General features: G+C 43.4%; 1 protein-coding gene across 5 annotated transcripts; it reads right to left on the reverse strand.

Moving 5' to 3' along the window:
* Positions 1-152: 152 nt before the first annotated feature.
* Positions 153-25,201, reverse strand: ENTPD6 (ectonucleoside triphosphate diphosphohydrolase 6). 5 transcript variants are annotated; one of them, XM_039530347.1, is made up of 14 exons: positions 25,181-25,201; positions 20,770-21,083; positions 20,476-20,552; positions 19,246-19,389; positions 17,197-17,272; positions 14,578-14,613; positions 11,963-12,051; positions 11,206-11,285; positions 10,002-10,066; positions 8,942-9,043; positions 5,188-5,328; positions 4,629-4,685; positions 2,062-2,174; positions 153-1,972 (listed from the first exon to the last, which is right to left on the reverse strand). In XM_039530347.1, the coding sequence occupies exons 2-14, from the start codon at positions 21,026-21,028 to the stop codon at positions 1,883-1,885; spliced, it is 1,329 nt and encodes a 442-aa protein (XP_039386281.1). In that variant the 5' UTR covers positions 21,029-21,083; positions 25,181-25,201; the 3' UTR covers positions 153-1,882. The 5 variants fall into 5 exon arrangements, with proteins under 5 accessions (XP_039386281.1, XP_039386283.1, XP_039386284.1 ...); XM_039530349.1 differs by having other exon boundaries at positions 25,178-25,194; XM_039530350.1 differs by lacking the exon at positions 25,181-25,201 and adding an exon at positions 24,837-24,883.
* Positions 25,202-25,850: the final 649 nt, after the last annotated feature.

Below are 25,850 nucleotides of genomic sequence, written 5' to 3' on the forward strand. Positions count from 1 at the left end.
GGGTAGCAATCGACTTCTCGGAGTTCGATATATCGCGTCTCATCTAGACGCGATATATCGAACTCTGAACACGCTCCCGTCGACTCCGGAACTCCACCACTGCGAACGGCTGTGGCGGAGTCGACGGGGGAGCCGCGGACTTCGATCCTGCGCCGTGAGGACGGGTAAGTAGTTCGAACTAAGGTAGTTTGACTTCAGCTACGCTATTCGCGTAGCTGAAGTTGCGTACCTTAGTTCGACAGCCCCCCCCCCCCCCACTGTAGACCAGGCCTAAGTGACAGTAAGGGGCGTTGGATAAGGCCCTTATAAAACTTTAAGAACCAGCTAGTGTCTATGCTGACTACATATTAACCTGATGCAATCCACTACTTAAGGATAACTTACAAATTGTTTTCCTATTGCACAGTTAGGAACAGTCTTCACTCTATACAGTACACTGATAGAAGTGTTGCATTCAAAGTACCAACCACCTCGGCTATGCCTCCTGCTTCCTCACAGGTCAGTCTTCTCGTCATCCATGCTCAGTGCAGCAACAATACATTCATTTACCAAAGGCAGACAGAGGCACTCCAAGCACTGTTTACTAGAAACAGTCTCTTGAGGTTCCAAACCGGCCTTGTAAAAGCCACCCCAAGCCTGGGTGAAACCCACAGATATTCCAGGCTCAGGATTTTTCCTGTGTGAAGTTAATTAACAAAGAACTAATCCTATTCAAGCACCAACAAACCTCAAGTATATGTGGACATGTGTTAGTACCGCCTCCCACAAAACCACATGACAGATTCTTCTCACCATCATTGAAGATTAAAATACATGCCCTGATCCCCCCCAACACACAAATCTAGGAATTACCCATTTAACTATTTAACAGTTCATGTTAGGGTGACTAATACCAACTGCCCAGGAAATCCAGCAGGAGGGGACCTGAGGAAGTGGGTGGTTCTGGCGGTGTGTCCTCCAAAATTCTTCCACTTGGGAGTGGTGGTAAGGGTTTGGCACCCCAAGCCCTACCGATCTCAGGGGAGCAGCAGGAGGCTGCCACCCCTATAGGAGGCCTGTACCAACTCCAAAGCCCTGTCTCCCTTATAGTCCCAGTCAAGTCATGCTGCCAGGGACTGCCCTAAAGGACTGAAATGGAGTTCCACAACCCCACCTCCAACAGCAAGTGCCTAAAGTACCTCAGCCTTTAAAGGCCAATGAAGAGCTCCCACAGATTGCAATGGGCTGTGGCTCAGATCCTTAAGTGTGCCCATCACCTCCACAACACACCTGAGTTCTGCTGGAATGGGCAGCCCAAAGCTCAGCCATACTCCAGCAGAGTCAAGTCTCCCACGCTGCATTCCAAAGCCAGCATCAGCTCTGACCTGCAGCTTGGCTAGGCAATGCCCTTGTCTTCACTTACATAATTAATTCTCAAACATTTAAAGAGTTAAAAATTCACCAAAGACCATTACCAAAGAAATACATTATAAATCAGAACCATAAAAGAAGAGGCACATCTGGAGTAGCCATTTCTAACATTGACCTCAGCATATTACAAGCAGAAATGACACAGACCTGTTCCACAAAGGTGTACTCTTCTCATAGAATTTGTAGTTGCATTGGGAACAAAGCCCCTCAATGAATCCCAGAATTCTCACCAAGATGATCTAGTTTAACATCAAGTCTTCTGCAGATACTGCGAGATCAAGGAGGTATTCTTTAGCTGCCATGCTCTACCTTTTCAGAAATTGGGAGTTTGGGTGCTCAACTTAAGATCACCTTTTAAAAGGGTCTGATTGTCACAAAGAGTGAGCAAAATCAGTCACCTGTAAGCCACTTTAGACTGGGTACCCATAGACTGAAGTACTCAAATCCTTTTGAGGGTTTAGGCCCAGAAGCCTTAGTATTGCAGCCTGTGAAGTGAATCAAGGTAGTGAAAGGTGGCTCCCAAAGCCCAGCTTGTTTCGACATTGTCAATTTTTTGGACAAGCTAGAAAATAAAAAGGAGAGAAGTAAAACAATTGTCGTACATCACTAGGAAGTTGAGAGGTATCTCAACACAGCGCTGACCAATATTACCTGAAACACCTGGCTTTTTGGGAAGCCCAGTTCTTGCAGTAGCAAACTGATATAGGTGAGGTCCATGCAGAGGAAAGGATTGTCTCCTGGCTTCACCTCCATGGTCTTACACACTAAGAAGAATGAAGAGAGAATTGATTTTTCAATTTATAAATAACTATTCAAATCCCTAAGACAGGTTAGTTTATCCTCCCTGTGAATGGGTGGAACAGAAACAGAACAAGGAAAAACAGGCCAAGATTTTAAAAAATGGCTTCCTGAAGAGAGTCCACATTTAGGGACCTAAGGAAGTAGCTTATTTTCAGAAGGCCACAGTCCCAAGATTGAAATTGACAGACGCTCAGCACCAGTGAAAAATCAGGCCACTTATTTAGGCACCTAAATATGGACTCAGGAGCCTAATTTTAGGCTCTCCAGTCTTAACACCCCTTTCATCAATGGAGGGTACGTCTACACTATGGAATCTGTCTGCATAACTGTAGTGTAGACACGGTCTACCCCAACAGACAGAATTCTTCGGTTTATGTAGGAACACTGCCCTCGAAACAAAGTTAGCGTGGCTGTATCTACACTACAAGTGCTACAGTAGCACCGCTGCAATAGTGTAGTCACTTGCTACAGCGATGAAAGGGGTTTTCCGCTGCTGTAGTTAACCTATCCCCTTGAGAGGCAGTAACTAGGTTGACAAAAGAATTCTTCTATTGACCCAACCATGTCTATACTGGGACGTAGGTCAGTTTAACATCTCCTCTCAGGGGGTGTGAATTTTTCACACTCCTGAGCAACATAACTAGGTTGTCCTTTGTTCTCGGTATAGACCAAGCCTATGTCAATGTAACCTCCAGCATTGAGGCAGCTACGCTGGCATAGCGAAATCAGTCAGGGTGTGTTTTTTCATACCCCTGCCTAACGTAGCTATGCCGATAGAACTTACCTTTGTAAACCAGGCCTAAGGTAGATATAGAAAAGAGTACGCATCTCAAAATCTGTTTATGCCTTGTTACGCAGCCATCCTCTCTCAAAAGCATTCTCCTCTCTTCTCCAAAACATATTTTAAGTCTAGTAAAGCGGTCAAAGAGGCAGTGAGCCCTCTGCAAAAACCTTTAGTTCCTAAGAGTTTTACCTGACTCTACTGGCAGAATGATCCTGAAGGTGATGGGGCTCTGCATGGGTGCCAGGATGCAGTCAAGAGACAAAGGGCTTGATTCTCAGCTACATTCAAGTGGTTCTGCTCTCATTTACACATCCCAAGTAACCAAATTGTAATGAAATGTCTTGGAATATTGCACATTTAACAGATGTTTTTAGCAGAGAATATGTACAAACTGCTCATATGCATAAACATTTCTATTTATTTGATATGGATGTGTTTAAGCAAGCAGGGAGAAATAACTACTGCAATAATCTGCAACCCAGAAAAGCAACAGTTTATATCCACAGACAAATTCTTACCTATAGTGACTTTGTGGGCATTAAATATTTTATAATCAACCAACCAATCAGTTTGTGATATTAGTAAATATTATTTGGGTATATAAACAAACTTGTGACATACCTCCGCAAGCTAAGAAAAACGGGCTTGTGCCTTGGGGTTTTTTAAAATTTTTTTTGCTTCTTTACAGATGTTTAAAGAGAGCGTGCAAGTTTTTTGTAGAATCAAACAAACAACTTTTTTCTGCTTGTTTAGATAATAAAATACCAGAAATCTCAAGCCTGATCATCCCTGGTTTTTGCTGGAGAATTCATGAAAGTGTTAAGAGATGTAGACTGTGAACAATCTGAGCCCTTGCTTGACAGGGCAAGAATGCTGAATCTTTCACAAAGGCAACTTTTCTCTTGAGTGTTTCTAAAGCATTTGAATTAAATGTGAATTACCAAAACCTGAGAGAGGTAAAGAGTCAGAATAAAAATAGCTTCCTTTCCCAATTAATCAGATTTTACTTGAATGGTATTTCTGATGACAAAAACAATAACAGATGTTCATGTGTCACACAGTCTCCAGGGGGAGGAAGGGAAAAAAAGGTAGACAAGTTTCTAAAACAAATATATTTACTGATTTTAAAAAAACCTTTCAGATCATCTTTACAGAACAAAAAGAAGCCCCCTCCCCCCAAAAAGTAAAAAAATCAATTTTCTCCTCTCTCCAGACCACCTTTAAATGCAAGTATAAACTTTAAGAAAAAATAAATTGGATGAGCGCACAATCCACTTATTTTACATTTATGATTTCAAGGTAATTGCTAAATGACATTTATTATTCTTATTATTGCAAGAGAGCTCAGACATCGATATTGCATGATTTTTATATTTTCTTTTTGCAGTCTTTGTAAACAATAAGGACTTATTAGAAAAATTGTGGCCAAGACTTTCAGGAGTAACTAGTACTTTTGGGTACCTAATTTGAGACACTTTAGAAGGGGTCTGATTTTCAGACCGTGAGTGCCCAATACTTTCTGGCAATAAGGTCTCTAAGATCCTTCAAATTCACCCCCCCCCCCCAAAAAAAAAGATAGACACCCCAAATCACTAGTCACTTTTGAAAATCTTGGCCAGCATTTTTTACTTACCATACTTGGCTGCAATTTCAAAGTCATTAACTGTTAGGTTACCTCCTTTTTCCTTATCTAGAAGGGGGAAAAACAGGGCACGTTTTACAGTGTGCATGTGAAGTCAGTTGTAAATGCTGGATGCTAAATACTTCTTGAAATTGGACTACTGAGGGCTGGATCCTGCACTCACTGAAGTAAGTGGGAGTTTTGCCACAAACTTCACTGGAGCAGGGTCAGACCTTTATTCAGATGCCTTAATATGGACTGACAAGCTGAACTTCAGGCAGTCATTTTTTATAAACATTTGTTTAGCCTTAATGGGACACTGTCTATTTTTGAAATTTAGACATTAAAAATAAAAAGGCTGAAAATTGTTTCAGGTCAGACCTCCAAGTCCCTGTGCTTTTTTCCCCAACAATTTTATAGTATCCGATCTTCAAAAAATAATATCACTGTACATTAATATAACCAAGGACATAATTCCTTGTAGCTTTGCGAAGAAACTGGATATTTTAAGGGGCACAAACTCTCCCATTAACTACCCTTGCATTACAAAGAAACTCAGAAACAAATGTACCTATTAGGCCAACCTCTGCTGCACGGTCATAATAATAGGAGAAAGCATAAAAATCCAAATCTTTTACTACTTCTGTTTTATGCACCTTCTTGTAGAGCAGTTCTGCTACTTTGTTAGCACAGGATTCATACAGAGGCTCACCTAAAAGAGAGAGAGAGAGAGAGAGAGACCCAACAAATCACATACTGGTGATTAACCACCGCCGCCGTTTAATTTCTTTGGGGTCTGCAAGGCTCTGGTCCCCTTAGGTCAGCAATGCTCTCTAATTTACTAGAGACTATCCATTGAAATAAAGGACCGGATCCTTTTCCTGATGAAGCCAATGGCAAAACTTGCGGGCTTCAGTGGGATCTGGATGGATCCAAAGTACGGACTAGATCATCAGTGAACAAAAGAGCCCACAGTAAGAATATTGCTGAGCTGCTCCTGCAGCAGCCCAGAAGGAGACTATGACTCAGGCCACGTCCACACTATCTGTCGGATCAGCGGGTAGTAATCGATCTATCGGGGATCGATCTATCGTGTCTCGTCTAGATGTGATAAATCGATCCCCAAATCGACGCCTGTACTCCACCTTGGCAGGAGGAGTAAGCGGAGTCGACGGGGGAGCTACGGCAGTCAACTTGCCGCCTCAGGACGGCCAGGTAAGTCGAACTAAGATACTTCGTTCGCGTAGCTGAAGTTGTATATCTTAGATCGATTCCCCCCCAGTGTAGACCAGCCCTTAGAGAGCTACAATCTCTTACCTGCGCTCTCTAGTGCTCCAAGGAGAGCATTAACTGCGCTGGGCTGACAGCATATCCTCTCCAATGCACTGGTATAACTACACGGCTGGGGGTGCCGGGGGGGGGTGGGATCAAGTCTCTGCTCACTCCCCCCTCCCATTCACTTGAATAAGTTGGGTACTCGCAGGTTTGCACTGCAGAGCCTGCTCCCCCCATGTGCAGGGAGTGGTGGAATGGCACATCAGTGCAGGGAAATGCAGGGGTTCCCACACCCTCTTTATTCCCTCATGCCAGCACACTGGATGGGCCCCAGGTTGGTCCCATCTAGGTTACAATATATCTTTTAGAGAGGATTTGTAGGAACGGTAGGACTGGGAGAATAAGGGTTAGTAATAGGGCTGTCAAGTAATTAAAAAAATTAATCGCAATTAATCATGCAATTAATTGCACTGTTAAACAATAGAATACCATTTATTTAAATATTTTTGGATGTTTTCTACATTTTCAAATATATTGATTTCAATTACAACACAGAATACGAAGCATACAGTGCTCACTTTGTTTATTACAAACATTTGCACTGTAAAAACCAAAATAGTATTTTTCAATTCACCTCATACAAGTACTGTAGTGCAATCTCTTTATCATGAAAGTTGAACTTACAAATGTACAATTATGTACCAAAAAACCTGCATTCAAAAACAAAACAATGTAAAACTTTAGAACCTACAAGTTCATTCAGTCCTACCTCTTGTTCAGCCAGTCAGGAAGAGAAACAAGTTTGTTTACATTTGCAGGAGATAATGCTGCCCACTTGTTGTTTACAATGTCACCTGAAAGGGGAGAACAGGCATTCACATGGAACTTTCATAGCTGGCATTGCAAGGTATTTACAGGCCAGATATGCTAAACATTCGTATGCCACTTCATGCTTCGGCCACCATTCTAGAGGACATGCTTCCATGCTGATAACGCTCATTAAAAAAATGTGTTAATTTAATTTGTGACTGAACTCCTTGAGGGAGAACTGTATGTCCGCTGCTCTGTTTTACCCACATTCTGCCATATATTTCATGTTATAGCAGTCTCGGATGATGACCTAGCACATGTTGTTCATTTTAAGAACACTTTCACTGTAGATTTCACAAAATGCAAAGAAGGTACCAATGTGAGATTTCTAAAGATAGCTACAGCACTCAACCCAAGGTTTAAGAATCCGAAGTGCCTCTCAAAATCTGAGAGGGACGAGGTGTGGAGCCTGCTATCAGAAGTCTTAAAAGAGCAACAGTCTGATGTGGAAACTACTGAACCCGAACCACCAAAAAAGAAAATCACCCTTCTGGTGGTGGCATCTGACTCAGATAATGAAAATGAACATGCGTCGGTCTGCACGGCTTTGGACTTATAGAGCAGAACCCGTCATCAGCATGGTAGTGAAGGATGAAGGGGCATATGAATCTTTAGTGCATCTGGTATGTAAATATCTTGAGATGTCAGCTACAACAGTGCCATGAGAACACCTGTTCTCATTTTCAGGTGACATGGTAAACAACAAGCAGGCAGCATTATCTGCTGCAAATGTAAACGAACTTGTTTGAGCAATTGGCTGAACAAGAAGTAAGACTGAGTGAACTCGTAGGCTTTAAAGGTTTACATTGTTTTGTTTCTGAGTGCAGTTATGTAACAAAAAAAAAATCTACATTTGTAAGTTCAACTTTCATGATAAAGAGACTGCACTACAGTACTTGTATATTTCTTTTACAGTGCAAACATTTATAATAAAAAATATAAAGTGAGCACCATACCCTTCGTACACCGCTACCTCGATATAACGCCACCCGATATAACATGAATTTGGATATAACGCGGTAAAGCAGTGCTCCGGAGGGGCGGGGCTGCGTACTCCGGTGGATCAAAGCAAGTTCAATATAATGCGGTTTCACCTATAAATGCGGTAAGATTTTTTGGCTCCCAAGGACAGTGTTATATCGAGGTAGAGGTGTATTCTGTGTTGTAACTGAAATCAATATCTTCGAAAATGTAGAAAACATCCAAAAATATTTAATAAATGTCAAATGTATTCTATTGTTTAGCAGTTTGATTAAAACGGTGATTAATTTTTTTAATCGCAATTAATTTTTTTGAGTTAATCATGTGCGTTAACTGCAATTAATTGACAGCCCTAGTTAGTAATAAGGGAAAGGTAGGACTGAGTGGCATGTGAATAATTTGAGAAATACTCTCGAGCTCAAATTGAAAATAGGGCCTCAGGCAGGCAAAGAGTCTGTTTCAACTGAGAAGAGCACTCTGGATGAAGAAAAAGGTTTGGGAATATATGACTGAACATCACATTGAGAGACACGACAGGATCTGGGTTTTTTCAGATCCTCTGTCCAAAACCTATGCCTGCAAGGCAGGAAGTTTGTGGGAAGGGAACAACAGTTTCCACAAAGAAAACTCATTCGCTATTGCAAAAAAGGCTAACTTTCTATTTGAAAACCCTGTCAAAAAGGTAGATTCGCTGTGAGCACAAATGGCTTGGAAAAACTCGGACAGACAGACCTCCAGCTGGTGTGAATCAGCCTAGCTCCACAGGTTTCAATAGCGGCAGGCTGATTTGCAACAGCTAGAATCTGGCCCGAATTGTCTGGACTTGGTTATGCTAAACTTTTTTCTTAGAGTTTCCCACTGTTGCAGACATGATGGAAGTGCTAGTGTAGACAGGGCCCCAGTGGCTCTTACTGTAAACCATCATGTTATGTAGACATGCTCTGACCTGGGTTTGACAGCATGTTTTTTAAAATGCCATTGACTAATCTACATTAGAGCTCCCCCATTACACACTGGAGCAGATGGGGTGTGGACGAAGGGAGGAAAAATCTCTTGGGTAGGAATAGCCTGAGGTCAAAGCAAAGTTAGACAGTAACAAAACAACCGAATACCTCAGCCAGACAGATCCAGAAAGTACATGCTGTTTGTTCTGATTTTAACATGCAAATCTATAATACAACAGAAAGAAGTTACTATACCTGCCTTCTGCCCTTTAATTCTGTACACTATTTCAGCATGTTCCCACTCACACTGGATGCTGGGTGATAAACAGGGACTAATTAGCTCCTCTCCTTCCTTTACTGTAATAGAAAGAAATAGATCAAACAGCATTAAGACACATGCTAAGGAATCAACTGCCAATCCCTCCTCCCCATGCCACAGTCCTGCTTAGCATCCTCCCACCTCGCTAGCAGTTTCTAACCCACTCGTGGCCTGAACACCCCCATATCCCCACATGGGCTGGTAATGGCCTATGCCTTCCTTTGACAGCACCACCCTCTGCCCACACCCATCTCGCTGGCAGATGTGCCCAGAGATATGCAGTGGTCCCATCTATGGCACAGACAGGCTGATAATGGAGAGAGTAGCGAGTGAATGAACTACCACTTCCCCTTGGAACAGGTTCTGCTCCTATGGCCCACAGAATGGGTTTTGCACCCGGGGGGCCGGACAAAGTTGCTGGGAGTGCAGGAGGACCTGATGTGAAGTAGAGCATTCCTGCATTCTTGCTACTTTCTGAGGAGCAGGAGCCGGTGGAGGCACCTCCCTTCTGCAGGCAGGAGTGGTGGAGGCAGCCGGTGCACAAGGGGAGGAGCTGGAGAGCGAGCCTGCCCCTGGAATGCCTATTACTGCCCCCTCCCCCATCTCACACCCCACCCTCCCCATGCCCCGGCACTGGGCCAGTGGCAGCAGGCAGTAATGTGGGGAGCAGGGTCCAGACCACTGCGGGGAGAAAACAGCTGGAGCCAGTGAGTGGAGTCAGCAGGTGCAGCCTGGCCACGATCATGGCTGGGCTGTGGGGAGAGAAGGGAGCAGCAGGCCAGGAGAGTGACTGCAAAGGGAGAGGGGAAGCACGCAGGAGAGGAAACGGGAGGGAAGAGAAGAAAAGGGGGGGTGTCACACAAGGAACATGAATCTGCAAAGAGGGGGGCACAGCAAAAAAAAAAATCGGGAACCTCTGGCCCAGAGGATCATTTGGCCTATAAAAGATTCTCCTACAAGTCCCTGAAATGAAGAGCTCTGAGCTGGAGTACTTACAGGCTTGTCCCTCAACGCCGCCTAAAACCGCAAGCCTTGCTGACATTAACCCGAGTCCCAGGTAACTGTGAAGGAGAAAAGCCTCTGTGAAAGGATACACTTCTACTGGCATCACGCTGGGACAAGCCAGTCCTGTCTACTTGCAGGACGCTTCCAGCAAATCGTCATGACTCAGCAGCAAATAGCCTGTGTGTGTTTCGAGTGAAGATTGGGCTGTCACTTCCATTAACATATCCTCTCTTCCACAGTCTGACACTAGCAAAATCATTTCTTCTCAAGTGGAGGATAGTGAAGGGACTGTCAGAGTGAAATCCTGCTCGTTCACATTGCAACTGAATCAGGTCTGACTTCTTTTTTAAGGGGGGGGGGGGAAGGGGGAAGTGTAGAAAACCAGACTGCTCTGTGTGGCTGAGGAGGAGGAGCCCTCCAGAATCTTCCCTAATGCTCCTCCTACCATCTCCCAACAGCGCCACATTGTCTCAGCTCTTCTTCCAGCCCAGAATAACATCACTCCACAAACATCTCACCAAGCACAAGTTGGAGGGAATCACTGAGATGTGAAACACTCCCTCCGCCCATGGGAACGAGCTCTCTCAACCCCTTCAAGCCAGCAGCAGGGGCCAAATCACAACCCCATCTGTTGTGCTGCCATTAGAGCGTGTGTCTGACATTCTGTACGCTGCCATGGTACCCATGGAATCAGACTGTCTATGCCTTGGAGACAGAATGGTCATAATGGTAACTAGCTAAAGGACTCAATTTCCTTCAGCTTTGCACTGGCTAAGTGTTAGGATTTCAGCTGTGGTTTTCAAATGGGCCAAAGGGTTTCAGGCACCCAACATGCAGAAAATAAGAAAAAGCAAAACCTAAACTCCAACATAGCAAAGCACAATAAAGAAGAAAATAAGGTGGAGTCTATTTGGCTGTAGCTATATGAGAATATGTGGTATGATTCCTCTGACTGGATCTTCTTCCCATTGTCAGCGTGTCCACCACTATAATAAACTTGTGTGAATATTAGGAGCAGTAATTTTGCCAAAGTCAATCTCTCCAGTTTTTGTATTACAGGCAAACACTGTTACTCATGAGATTCTCAATTGCACAGAGCATGTAAATGCTTAAAGTTAAGCACATGCGTAAAATCACATTAATCCAATAATTGGCTTTCATCTTTACCTGACGCTTTCTTTTCCCCACAACTAACCTGTATGAATACAGTTTGTATGTGTTGTTAAACATTTGAAATGAAGTGATATGGCCAGCTGGTGATGTCCGGAGAGTTATCTATAAGGAAAAACAAAGAAGTCATTGTAAGATTTTTTTTGGAATGTCCAGAAACATCAATGAGTAACAATACAGTATTTGAGCATATGAACAGGTTATCATCCACACAGAAGTCCTGGCTGGCTGTGGAAATAAGTTATTTACAGACTAGTCTCAGACTAGCCCTGGATCCATTAGCGATGACCAGAACATAAGAACAGGAGCTAAAATAGTGACCTGCCACTACAGTCATATCATCTTAAACATTTATATTGACACCAAACCAATGCAAATAAGGATTTAAAACAAAAAATACACTTCTTTCCATGACCTCCATCAATGGACTTCATTCCTAACCTGCAATGTCCCCTTATTCCAGTTCTGAACCCCTATGGATGAAAAAATCAATCCTGCCCATTGCATGGTAATTTTTTATGGACACAAATGAAAACTACAAAGAGATTGTGATTTTCCTAACCAGAAAGTAGCTCTGGTAAGACTTGTCTTCTCTTGATCATAAATCATTGACACCACCATCATTGTACCATGGCAACTATGAGGAAGTGACTCCAGATTTGTGAAGAGACGAGTAGGAAGCACGCCTTCATGTAACAAACCGCCTCAATCCTTTTGCTAGAAAAGCAGAATGCCTATTCATTCAAACCAGTGTTTCCCTGCAGTACGTGTGTTCAGTTTACCTCAGTGATTGGAAGAAATGTCATTTGTGTTGATCCACCTCCTAAATCCAGCATTCCTACACTTCTGTTTCTTGGAGCATTTAAGCTACCTGAAATGCATCATGGGATATAATGAAAGCCATTGTGTGTTCAGTAATAACTCAAACCCATAAAGCAATAAAAACAAACAAATGGCTAAAAAAGAGGGGGGAAAAACCCGTCCTCCCATAGACAATGAGAGATGAACAGCATACACAGTTACAATTAGTTTTCATATAGCAGAAAGCAAGTCCGTAATTAACTACCTGGATTTTTGCCCAGCTATAAAAACAAACTGAAAAGGCAGACTAGTTGAATGGAGTGATAAATTGCACAGAGATAACCTTTCATAGTATGGAAATACCTGTATTTTTCCCCCTAAGATCCTTAAACCAAGAAGGAAAGAAAACACGAAAACCCAAACTACAAATATTAGGCCTTGATCCCGCCAAGACTTAAACACATACTTAACTTTTAGGTATGTGAGTAATCCCTTTGTAAAAGGGGAGCCTTAAATACTATTCTTCAAAAGAGAAATTTAGGCCTAGTCTACACTGCCATCTCTTGGGGAGGTGGATTAACTATGTCAACAAACCTCCCCCTTCTGTTCATGTAGGAAATGTCTATTCTACAGCAGCATAGATGCAGTGCTGCAGCTGTGCCACTGTATTATTTGTAGTGTAGACACAGCCTTAGTTACAATCATGTTCCCACTATTTTAAGCCATTTTATTTTCTAGCTGTTTAGAAACATTTATATCCCATGTCTAAATTTTAATTTCACAACACTGAAGCATATGTCTAGATGCACAGGAGCACGCTTGCTTCTGTAATTTTCATTCTTTTCTTGTGTACCCACAGTACACATGCGCGCACATTGTGCAAGTGTCCAGCCTACTTGATAACAGCAGCACCTGCAGTATAAATACTAGGAATTAGGGCTGTCAATTAATTGCAATTAACTCAAGCAATTAATGCAACACAAGTTAAGTAGATTTAAAAAGTTGTGATTAACCGCAGCTTTAATTGCGCTGTTAAATAATAATACCAATTTAAATTTATTATATTTTTGGATGTTTTTCTACATTTTCAAATATATTGATTTAAATTACAACACAGAGTACAAAGTGCACTGTACTAAAACTTTATATTATTTTTATTACAAATATTTCCACTGTAAAAAACAAAAAGAAATTCTATTTTTCAATTCACCTCATACAAATACTGTAGTGAAATCGCTAGCATGAAAGTGCAACTTACAAATGTAGAATTATTTTTGTTTCATAACTGCACTTGAAAACAAAACTATCACCTACAAGTCCACTCAGTCCTACTTCTTGTTCAGCCAATTGCTAAGACAAACAAGTTTGTTTACATTTAGAGAGATAACACTGCCTGCTTCTTTTTTACGTCACCTGAAAGTGAGACCAGGTGGGTTCTGCTTGATAATGATCCAAAGCAGTGCATACTGATGCACCTTCATTTTCACCATCTGAGTCAGATGCCACCACCAGAAGGGTGATTTTCTTTTTTGGTGGTTCAGGTTCTGTAGTTTCCACATTGGAGTGTTGCTCTTTTCAGACTTCTGACATGTTCCACACCTTGTCCCTCTCAGATTTTGGAAGGCACTTCAGATTCTTAAACCTTGGGTTGAGTGCTGTAGCTATCTTTAGAAATGTCATATTGGTATCTTCTTTGCATTTCTGCAGTGAAAGTGTTCTTAAAATGAACAACTTATACCAGGTTGTCATCCGAGACTACCATAACATGAAATACATGGCAGAATACGGGTAAAACTACAGAGCAGGAGACATACTGAACTCCTTGGGGGAGAACAGTAACAAATTTAATTGACACTCCTTTAAAAAATAGTGTTATCAGCATGTCCTCTGGAATGGTGGTTGAAGGATGAAGGGACATATGAATCTTTAGTGCATCTGGTATGTAAATATCTTGCAATGCTGACTACAATAGTGCCACGCGAACGCTTGGTCTCACTTTCAGTTGACGTAAAAAAAAAAAAAAGCAAGCAGCATTATCGCCTGCAAATGTAAACAAACTTGTTTGTCTTAGTGATTGGCTGAACAAGAACAAATAGGACTGAGTGGACTTGTAAGCGCTAAAGGTTTACATTAATTGCAACTTTAAAAAAAACCTCACAATTAATTGTGGTTATTTTTTTTAATCGTTTGACAGCCCTACTAGGGATCATTACTGTGATCTAAATAGATTCTAATATCAATATTCTATGATTTTCTCTCTATTTCTGTGCAATTGCCAAGACGATTTAGAGTACCTGAGTTAGAGACTTACCTGGAGCTAATGGTACTCCAGAGATGGAATCACGTGCCCTGGTCTCTCAAGAAAAAGGAGCATGTAAAAGCTTAGATATAGGAGGTGAACCCTTGGCACCATGAAAGTCAGTAAAGCTCCCATAGACTTCAATGGGGCCAAGATTTCACCCACAGCCAGAGGCGGATGCTGGCCACCCCAAACCTCCCCACAGCCCACCCATTGTATATAAGCTCAAGGGAGGGACACTGAAGACAGGAAAGCTGCAGGTATCAGGCACAGCTACACACACACACACACACATACCTGTTAAAAAGTTGATCGTGATCCAGGCCGAAATTCCTGATAAGAGAACATTCCAGAAAGACACGCCTTTAGACAATGTCATCTGTCCATGGCAAACAGCGAGTTAAACCATAAACATTTTTCTTGATTTAGATTTTGTGACTGGAGATTTAGGGTTTTTTGTTGGTTTTTTTTTTTAAATACAGCTGTCTTTTTCAACAGTTCAGCTACAGATTTTAGATTAAACGATCAGCAAATTGGGTCTGTCACCCTACACCAGACTAAATGCAAAAAGACCATCAGTCATATGCCCCCTTTAGCAAGTAGTTTTCACTAATGCAACCCTCAAAAGAATGCTTGGTTTAGAATTAGAAATGAAGGGCCAGATCCTCAGCTGGTGTAAATTATCATAGTTCTGTTGATCTCAATGGAGCTATGCAGATTTGCACCACCTGAGAATCAGACCCCCAGACTTTAGAAATAACACTTCCATAAAAATCGAGAATCTTAAACGTATGTTAGGGACCTTAAACATGGAGAACGTGCTTCGGCAGCCAATATTTATATTACTAATTATCTGTAGTGCCTCGGAGCCCCAGATCAGGAGCCCCTGGTACTAGGTGCTGTACAACCATAGAACAAAAAGACATTCCCTGTTCCAAAGTGCTTATATAACATCCAAGCCAACTGGCTGAGTCCCTCTGCTTGAAGTGGCTGGCAACCACTTTATATATCAAACACATCAGTGGATAAGCAGCAACGGCTTTGTTCTAAAGGTTTCATTTTTTAGCTAAAAGATCAACAAATAAGCAATCCTTCATGCTGTAGAGCAGTGGTTCCCAAACTGTTGTTTGTGAACCCCTGGGGGTTCACGAAATGTTACAGGGGGTTCTTGGGAGAAAATTCCCTAATGGTGGACAGAGCTGTCCCTATGGACCGCAGGCAGCATGGGGCCAGCAGCCGGGAGCCCCTGGACTTCCAAGAGCTAAGCAGATCAAAGCAAGCATCTCTATCACACTGAGATTTAAACTTCAAGACTCCTTATAAGCAATGGAAAGGGAGGTGGATATTTTTTGCTGCTTTTAAAATTAAACAGGCAGCTACTGTTGTTTTTTAAATTATGAAGAACAAGTTTAAGCTTTGTTGTAACGTGCGTTGTTTGCCTGGACTGCTCAAGAGCTGAATGCTTGTGTAGGAGGAACTCTGAGTTGGCTTCTTAAATACCTTCATGCTGTTTCACATCTGATACTCCTCCATGAAACATAGGAGCCTTGTCTTATAACAGGCTTATTCAAAGTGATACAAGCTACAAAAGTGGGATCTTGGAAGAGTGTTGCCGTTTTCGTAATGTAATAAAAATACTATAATGATCATTAATAATAAAGTGTGTAATAAGCATGTCATAAAAACAAATTTTATATTTCCAAGATCACTGCTTTTATAATTTATAATCAGGTAAAGGAGAAAATCCCTGGAAATACTCATTTTTAGGAGGCGGTTCACGAGACTTGACATTTTAGTGATAGGGGTTCACGGGTTGTTAAAGTTTGGGAACCGCTGCTGTAGAGCGACTCCTGTCTGGCAACAGAGCCGCACTGACTGAATTTAGTTACACTTAAGACATTTTAAAAAGTTATTCTCTTTTTAAATACTAAGAATTTGGGTTTTCTTCATGTTCCTATTTTTCACTCCCAAGAACTTTGGAGAACTGAAAATTTTGTCCTTTTCCCATTTCACAAACATTGTCTTTTCTATTAATAAAAGAAATTAATAGGCCTAATTAACAACTTAAAATAGTTATCAGTGTTAAAATATCAGCACACCACAGGGAATAGGCCCAGTGCATGTGTTAAAACTGTTGTTACAGAGCAAAAAAAACTGAGCTCAAAACATTTTTTTAAATTAAGAAGTGAACAAGGTAGCTATTTTAAAGTTTACTATCTGAACAGCATTAATGACATTATATATTTAGAATTTGGTAGATTTTCCTTAAACATTTATAAAGTTAGATCAAATTTTGGACCCAACCTCAGCATTCTTTTTATTTTAACCTCGTTAATCTCAGTTTGCATTTTCTCTTCCATAACAGTTTTTCAACTTTAATTCACATTTACAGACTATTAAAAAAAAAACCACCTTTGTACATTTACAGTTAAGAAGTGGACTACATAAACTTGAACTAACACTGCCTACTTAAAGCAACTCAAAGCCAAGATTTTCAAGAGTGGGAGCCTAACTTTAGGCTTCCAAGTCTATTTTGGCACCAAAAATGTGGCCTGATTTTCAGAAGTGCTGAGCACATAGCAGCTCCTACTGAGTCAACTGGAACTGCTGGGTGCTCAAGCACTTAAATCAATCTACTTATTTAAGGAGTCAAACGTTAAGCCTCAAAAGCTTTTTGGTTGGCACAATTTTGGAACACAAATTAAAAACAAACATCGGTCTCATTCCATCAATGAGATCTGCTAGCAGAGATCCACATGCATGTGGATTTCCACTGACATTAGTGGAGACGCAGCTTGGACACAAAAGTCTGGACTAGAGGATCCAGCTGCAGGATTGGGGCAATTTCGTCAACTCATTTATACAAAAGTGTTCATGTGTAAGACTATAAAAACATGCCTCAGAAATTCAGCCTACCTTCATCAGTTCCATTCATTATGGAGACACAGTCATCCCTTACAAAGAAAGGAGATGTCTGGAAAATTTCTTTTACCTAAATGTAAAGAAAAAAGATAAAATCAGTGGAGGTTTTTTGCTAGACAGGGATGGGTGTGTGGTAGAATATTTTATTGCCTTAGAGTCAAGTTCAGAGTGCTGCTAAGCATCTGCAGTCAGGAGGAGCCTCATGTGCTGAGTGGCTCTTAGAATCCAGCTTGTACTAAACACTGCTCAGCTTTTTAAAGAAGTTGTCAATCTAGTCAATGGCTTTGTACTGTGATGCAGAAACAGGGTTGGTAGAGGCTGCATGGCAGTGCTACACAGCCAGTGGATTCCACCCCAGGACAATACCTGATGTTGTTCAACAGTAACCAATCTGGACAAATAAGGACAAACATTGATAGGGTCTTAAAGGGAATCTGGTTTAGTCTGCTTTAGCCAGAAGGATGGCGACTGCAACATGCCCATGGGGTGTGTAAAGAGGAAGGCAGGAGAAGGACACTTTAAAGAACACCCTGGTGAAAAACATTACTAATGGGCACAGTAATGCCTCATGAGTGCAGTGGAAGTTAAAGCCAAAGTCCCACATTCTCTAATCTAGATTCTGCAGCAAGGTCCCCGGCTTCTATGGCTTCTCGTGAGAGTCAGACTGGAAATTCTGCAGCAGCTTTAAGTAAATGCAATATGGAAATGAATGATAGTTAGTTTCTTGTGTTATATACTTGGATATTAAGTTCAATTTCACATTGCCCTAGAATTGTCACTTTCCAGTGTGCTTCCGATTTTTGTATTGCTAACTCACAACTTCCAGGGTGCAGCTGTCAGGGAGAAGCTAGAGGTTTTGACAGATAGGATGGGACAGTTGGGGCTCTGGGCACCAGGAAAGCATGGGAAGCAGTTTGGGACTTTGGCATCTAGAGGGCGAAACTTCTAGCACAGATGAGGGCATGCTGGGTCAGAGGTAAATTGACATTTTTTGGATAGGGGAGGAGCTTGATACCAGAATTCACCACTCTTGTAACTAACCAGTTATGCCCCAGTATCCAACACTGTAACCCACAATGATTGCTAAACATATTGGCTGGGTGTTTCTGCTAAAATGGTCAGTACTGGAATAGTTGTCATTAGGCTTCATAGTCCACACACTGAGCTGAATGAGACAATTCACATTTCTCTCAGAGCCACTGTTTCATGCTGCTTGCAAATTCTGAAAAATATGGCACTGGTGCACATTTGATAGGTATTCCCACAACCATAAGGACTAGAAACCCAATTTAAAAAATGAAAGCTAATTTGAGCAGAACTATTCTGCCTCATCATATTTATTATGAGGCTAATTCAGTAGCCAGTTAATTTTCAAAAATACAGGACCCTGATTAAAACCAGGAAGAACGGACATCTAAAGCACTGAACAAACCATTGACAATAGCTAAAAATGCCTCAAACTTACATGTGACATATTTATAATGAGTTTTAACTCAAACACATTTAGGATGCCCAAAAATATTCATTTAAATCAAGTTTCATACATAGACTAATTACTCTATAGCTGGAGTTAGTTGTGGATGGACTTTTCTGTAGCTATCATTAATCTGTTGTTTTTTAATAATGTACTATTTCATTTTAATTCTGATAACACCTACTATCTTGACTCCAACAGTATCAACTATACTGAGAAAAATATTACTTGCCAAGAATATTTTTGACAAATTCTTTAAAATACCTACGCAGCATTAATTCATATTACTTTTTTTTATTTTTAATATGTTTACAAACAACTTTTAGATATAAAAGGCTGAACATTAGAGGCTAGTCATACAAACCTAGTATCATGAAGCCTTTTGCAATGGACTGATGTATTAGGATTTACATACAACGTACTATGTGATCAAACAACTGAGCACTGCTACACAGTCCAAATGGTGAAAATGGAATATTTAAATTACACTGAAAGCAGCACAAGAAAAAAGTATATGTATTCTATAGTGGACCAAATTCTGCTCTCAAGTGTAAAGAAAAAAAAATTACCTTATCCAGCAACTTCTGAGCTTTATCTCCTGGCAACAGCCGTAAACCAGCTGTTGCTTTAAGGACCAAAGGAGTAAACTTCCACAACTCCATAGGAACCTCATCCTTAGCAACTTCTAAAAGTTCTTGTATCCCCTGAGCACTCTGTGAGGAGAGAGGAAAAAGCAATACAGACATTTGGTTAGCCGTGCATAGGAAAATCTCAAGAACAGAGAGGTTATATTACTTATGTATCCAGCACTTGCTGCAACCACTACTGGAATATTGTGTCCAGTTCCGGTGTCAAACAGGATGCTGATAAACTGGAGAGGGTTCAGAGGAGAGCAGAAGAATGATCAAAGAACATGCCTTATAGTGATAGACTCAAGGAGCTCAGTGTAACACAGAGAAGTTTAAGGGGTAACTTGATCACAGTCTCTAAGTGTGTATATAGAGAACATATCTAGCAATGGGCTCTTCAGTCTAGCAGAGAAAGGTCTAATCAATTCAATGGCTGGAAATTGAAGCTAGACAAATTCAGACTGGAAATAAGGTGTAATTTTATTTTTAAACAGTGAGGATAATCAATCCGTGGAACAATCTACCAAGGATTGTGGTGGATTCTCTATCACTGGCAATTTTAAAATCAAGACTGGATGTTTTTCTAAAAGATGTGTTTTAGGAATTATTTTGGGGTAGTTCTCTGGCCTGTGCAATACAGGAGGTCACGCTAGATGATTACCCTTCTGGTCTTGGATCCTAAGGATAGAAAACTATGCAGAGACAGGAAAAGGCCACAACATTCAAGCACTAATTCAAGAAAGAATCCCTATCCAGGAGAGCACATAAGCATGTGCTTATATGCAGTCTTGAACTGAAGCTTAACTGTCTGTTTAGCTCATTTGATGGAATTGGAAAATTTATCAATCATGACAGTGATGAAACATGGTACATTACTTGTTTCCATTCTTTTCCAGGAAGACAATAACATTGCTTCTGTCAACCTAATCATGTAGTCAGTTAGTAGAAATAGTTATGCTTTTAGCACATGGGTTTGACACTCCAAGATGCTGGGCAATTCTTGGAGACACCAAGTCCCCCAAATTCCCATTGAAGTTAATCAGAAAGACTGATACAAAGAGGAGTATACTATACTATAGCAATCTTCAACACTGCTTCATTTGCAAAGCATATAAAGATGAGTTTCTCTCTATCAGACATCTTTTTACAATTAGAAAAAAGCATAGTTACCTTATCAACATCATCAGCATAAGCAGAGAGTCCTGGCTTCAGTGCTTTAAATGTTTCATGGCTTAATTTGGGAGTCTCTGTGCAAAAGCAATAATTTTTAAGAGTAAAAAAGCATAAGTCTTGATATAAAAGATCATTTTGCAAGTTAAACCTTTATATGCTAATTTTGCATAATTAAGGCTAATGGGAATAATCTGAAGCCTACTCTAAAGGGGAAAATCAAAGGTAGCCTTACTACTAAAGGGTGCCTGGAGAGAAATTAATAAAATCATTAATTTAAGGAGCTTGTCATACCTTTTGATTTCTGTGTAAATTTAAAAATATGTATTCTAGTTCCAGTGCTTCCAGCATCAAACATAATTCCATAAAACACTGAGTGATCAGTCGTCAATGTCTGATGGTCTAGTTTGCCTCTCCTACTTTCAGTAGCACATTCTGTTGTACCTGAGATTGGTTTGGCGTACAAATGCCATTTTATATAAACAACATAAATAGCTACACATGCAAAAATCCCCAAACCATAGAACAGTTTTGATATCTTCATGGCTTCCATTTATCAAATGTCACTTCTTCTCTTTCACTCCAAGAGTGTGGATTCCATGTCACCTCTACAATCAAAGAAAAAGGAAAACATTTTAGTCCTTTATACATTATTATGACGACACAGACAATACATTCTTACAAGAATGACATAAAAGCAGAATCAAAATAAGATAATGGTCACTCCCACGCATACACGTGCAATCTGCTTTAGCTTAGTGGTTGTTCAGAAAGTTTGCACAAATGCAAACTGATGGAGCTGAGAGAATGTTACCTGTTGTAGTAGGAAGAGGGCCTGAAACAGAAGGCCTTGTATTAAAGGCCTTGTATGAGGCCTGAAGTCTGGGTTAAAGTGATGGTCAAAACTTGCTACTATAAAGCAAAGTTAAGTTGTGAGCAAGAGAAAGGCCCTGCTCACAGAATCTGGCAAGAACAGGGCTGAGATTGCAGAAACACATTCCTAAGTAGTGCTAGGCATAAGAATATATACACAAACACATTCCAGAAAGGCAGTACCAGAACACCTCGATACCAGCACATTCCCCAAAGATAACAGGAACACACTGACCCATCCTAAAGATAAGGTCAGGATGACAATGTGACGAATACAGATGTTTTAATTGAACCTACAGGTACAAGGCAATGGGTGGCACCCTGATACAGCAAGGGTGATACGTAACTTGTTTGTATTGGTGTATAAAGCTGTATCTCAGAGGGAGTGTCTTTGGCCAGCCTATGGAGCAGTGGAAAGTCCTGCCATTGACTGAGCTGCGTCCGCTGTCATGAGCAAACATGTCTTAGTATCTTCGTAAAGTCTGCCAGGTGCTGTTACTGTGCTTCGTCAACAATAAACCTGGCCGGGTGCCTTTGCACCTTAATGTATTTTGTGGTCATTGGGCAGTTCGCTCGAGGTCTGCTGTGCCAGCTGTCTGCACAGAACTGGAACAGCACACGAGGAGAACACATGCAGCCAAACATCCGATGACACCTGTGCAGTGTGAATCATGTCACATATTGCACAGAATTTGCTCAAATACTACAGGAAAGCTTTGTATAAAAGCCTACTTTGAGAGAAGATAGTGGCAGTTCAATGTTGGGAAGCAGAGACACGTGTGCTTTCCAAACCCACCAGTATCCCAGGGTGAAAACCTGGCCCCTCTGAAGTCAATGAAAGTTTTGCTGTTGACTTCAATGCAGGATTTCACCCCATATTTGATCTCAGGTAAAAGGGTAAGTTTGCATCTAAATACTTGAGAAAAGGTGTCACTAAGACAAGTGCATAATCTGCTGATAAAGGCTACAATCAGGATCTCCTTAAGGCTCCTCTGTAATGGGGAGTTTTGTTTATAAAGAACAAATAGCAGCTACCTCCTTCTCTTCCCAGTTGTTGGCCCTACACATGCCATCACTGACAAAGCCAAAGTGACAGTGCATAACAGCTGAACCACAGCATGCTGTTCTCACAACATTTTAGCAGGAAACACTCCAGCTCCTTCAGGGTGCACTTGGATTCTGGGTGGCAATTCAGACCCACCTCTAACTTATAAGATATGAACGGTATAAATCTCTTATTAGATACATAAACATTTTACTACACACAAGGGCTTAGCGAGACAGAAATATGGCATCACTACACTCTCTTTCCAGAGCACAAGGAGGTAACCCTTGGCAACATTAGGGAATATGTCAGTGAATGACGAACTTCACTATGCAACGTGTTTTACATGTACTTATTGCCCTGGCAGCTCTGGCTGAGGTTTCCAACAGTTCTGTGTTTTAAGGGACATCCCTCGTCTAAAGAAAAAGCTGCTTGTTTCACACTAAATTCGTCCGGAATGCCTTTTATCCTGTATTTCGACCTGGCACGTGGAGACGCAATGCCACTCAAGTTTGGCCCAGCCAATCCTTTGTCACATCTGTCCCATATTTTTGAAATACAGTGTTGGAAACCCTAAACTCTACTTCTATTGTACAGCAGTGGTGGATTAACAAATTTGCTGCCCCTAGGCCTTCAAAAAATTGCCATGCCCCTGCACCAGCTCACCTCCACTGCCCCGCGGCAAGCCTGGGAGGGAGGGGGAGAAGGGGAGTTGTGGCGCACTTGGGGGATGGTGGAGGTGGAGTGCTGGTGAGCAGGGGCAGGGAGCGGTTCCCTGCCCCCCCGCCCCTGAAGAGTTACTCCCTGCGCCCGCAGGCCCCAGGTCACCTCCGCTATCCCCCGATCACACCGCTAGTCGCTTCTCCCTCCCTCCCTCCCTCCCAGCGCTTTCGCGCGGCAAGTCTGGGAGGAAGGGGGGAGAAGGGGAGTTGCTTGGGAGATGGCAGCAGTGGAGCGGAGGTGAGCTGGGGCGGGGAGTGGTTCCCGGCCCCCTGGGGTACTCCCCCTGCCCGTGGGCCCCAGCTCACCTCTGCTCCGCCTCCTCCAAGCACGCCGCTACTTGCTTCTCCCTCCCTCCCAGCGCTTTCGCGCGGCAAGCCTGGGAGGGAGGTGGAAAGAGGGAAGCACGGCGCACCTGGGGGAGGAGGTGGGCCGGGGATTTGGGGAAGGGTGGAGCTGGGAAGTGGGCGTGAGCAAATTTGCCGCCCCTGCAAATTTGTTGGCCTAGGCGATAATACGCCGCTGTTGTACAGTCAGCCTTCTGCTAGTTTAGAATTCAGTGTGTTAGCTCAGTGATTGACTGAACAACTGTATCTGTTCTAATCTGGCAAACTGATGTGCTAGGCAACTTCAAGATCCATGAGGATGCAAGGTTCATCCAAGGAGGTTTGCAGGTTGACTCAAGAGCTCCGGGCCACCATACAGAGATGGCAAGAGTTTCTTTCACCACATAGAACTGGCTGTACACCTAGGGAGGCTGGGAACTCCAGAAATGCTTCACCTACATACCAGCCTCCCAGGCTGCTCCCTCTTCAGACTCCCTTTCCAGATCTATCCTGGCATCACCCACCAAAGAGGAGGGAACAAGGCCTCTCTGTGCCCAACGTCACACTGCATGAATCTGCAGAGGTTACACAAGTGCAAAAAAACCCACAAAAAACAAGGAAAGTTCCTGGAACGGATCACATGATGATTACCTGCCCTGTTCACTCCCTCTGGGGCACCTGGCATTGGCCACTGTCTGAAGACAGGATATTGGGTTAGATGGACCTTTGGTCTGACCCAATCAGGCTGTACTTATGCCCTGTACCTTGTATAGTAATTTACACTAGTGCAGTGTGCAAAGGAGTGCAAAGCACTGCCAGATCAAAATGGTAGGATTTTGCACCACTTTTCACGGATGTAAATGACTGCACAAGGACCAGGGCAATGAGTATTTAGGCTCCCAGTGTAGACAAGGCTTTATCTGTATGAGGAAGGTCAGTGGGCCTAACCCATCATGGCCCTGCACCTTATACAATCATTTCCAGCCGTGCAAAGTAGCTGCAAACCCCCTACCATTCTGATCTGGCGTGTTTAGACTGACATAGATGACACAAAGGGCAGGGCAATGGAGAATCATTTTGATGCACTAAGCTATCTATTTTGAAAACAAACAAACAAGGAAACTGTTGTGTTAACATGTCTATATAAAACTGTTCCTGTTTAGGAAATTATCTAAACTGATAATAACCAATTAACATACTGATGCTACAAGTACTTACACTCGTGCTGAGCTCTGAGCACGTGGGCACCATTTGTAGGATTTAAAACAAAACCACCAACAACCGCCCTAGTGCGGGGCATCCACACCCCAGCCCTGGCGAGTGCGGTCAGATCCCACCAAGCTCCGGCCGGGCCTGAGGCCGCGACGCCACGTTAATGGGCGCGGATGGTCACTCACCTTCACTGACCCCCGTCACGAGGGGGCGAGGAGCCCCCTAAGCCCGGAGCAGCGACCCCCCCCCCGGCCCCGGGCCCCCGCCCCCCGCCCGGGGTGTCGGACCGAGCCCTGCGCGGGACTGAACATTTCACCGGCTGAACGTCCCCAATGTCCCGGACGCGACCACCAAAGCCCCTTCCGCCCGGCCGAGTGACCCGCCCGCCCGGGACCGGCTGCCCTGCCCCGCGCCCCCCCCAGGGCCGGGCTCGGGCGCAGCATGACAGGGACAGGGACAGGGACAGGGACCCGGACCCGGACCCAGCCAGGCGCCCCCCGCCAGGTGGCTCCGCCCCGCAGCTCACCGCCGCCGCCGCCCGCCCAGCGCGCAGGCCCGGCCGGCGCTCCCGGTCCCCAGCCTCCGCCCGGCGGCGCAGCAGTGCGCAGGCGCGGCCCGAGCCAGCCCAGCCCGCCCCGCCCCGCCGCTCCCTCCACCTGGCCCCTGTCTCCGCCCACAGCCCCGCCTTGCGTCACCCCCCACAGCCCCCCAACAACCCCCACCAACAACCCCCCCACCCGCCTTGCGTCACCCCCCCCAGCCCCCCAACAACCCCCCCACCCGCCTTGCGTCACCCCCCACAGCCCCCTCCAGCCCCAACAACCCCACCTGCCTTGCGTCACCCCCACAGCCCCTCCAGCCCCCACCCCCTTGTGTCACCCCCAGCAACCCTCCAGCCCCCAACAACCCCCCAACCCCCCCTTGCGTCACCCCCCACAGCCCCCTCCAGCCCCCCACTGCCTCAGCCCTCTCACAGCCCCCTCAAACCCTCTCATAGCCCCCATTGCCTCAGCCCCCAGCAACCCCAGCCACACCACAATCCCCAGCCCCAACCCCCTTGTGTCACCCCAGCAACCCCAGCCTCTTCCAGCCACACCACAATCCCCAGCCCCCTTGCCTCAGCCCCTCCAGCCCCCAGTGCCTCAGCCCCATCACCCCACTGCCTCAGCCCTCTCATAGCCCCCATTGCCTCAGCCCCC

Source organism: Mauremys reevesii, linkage group 3, assembly GCF_016161935.1.
Source record: "Mauremys reevesii isolate NIE-2019 linkage group 3, ASM1616193v1, whole genome shotgun sequence".
Classification (NCBI taxonomy): domain Eukaryota; kingdom Metazoa; phylum Chordata; order Testudines; family Geoemydidae; genus Mauremys; species Mauremys reevesii.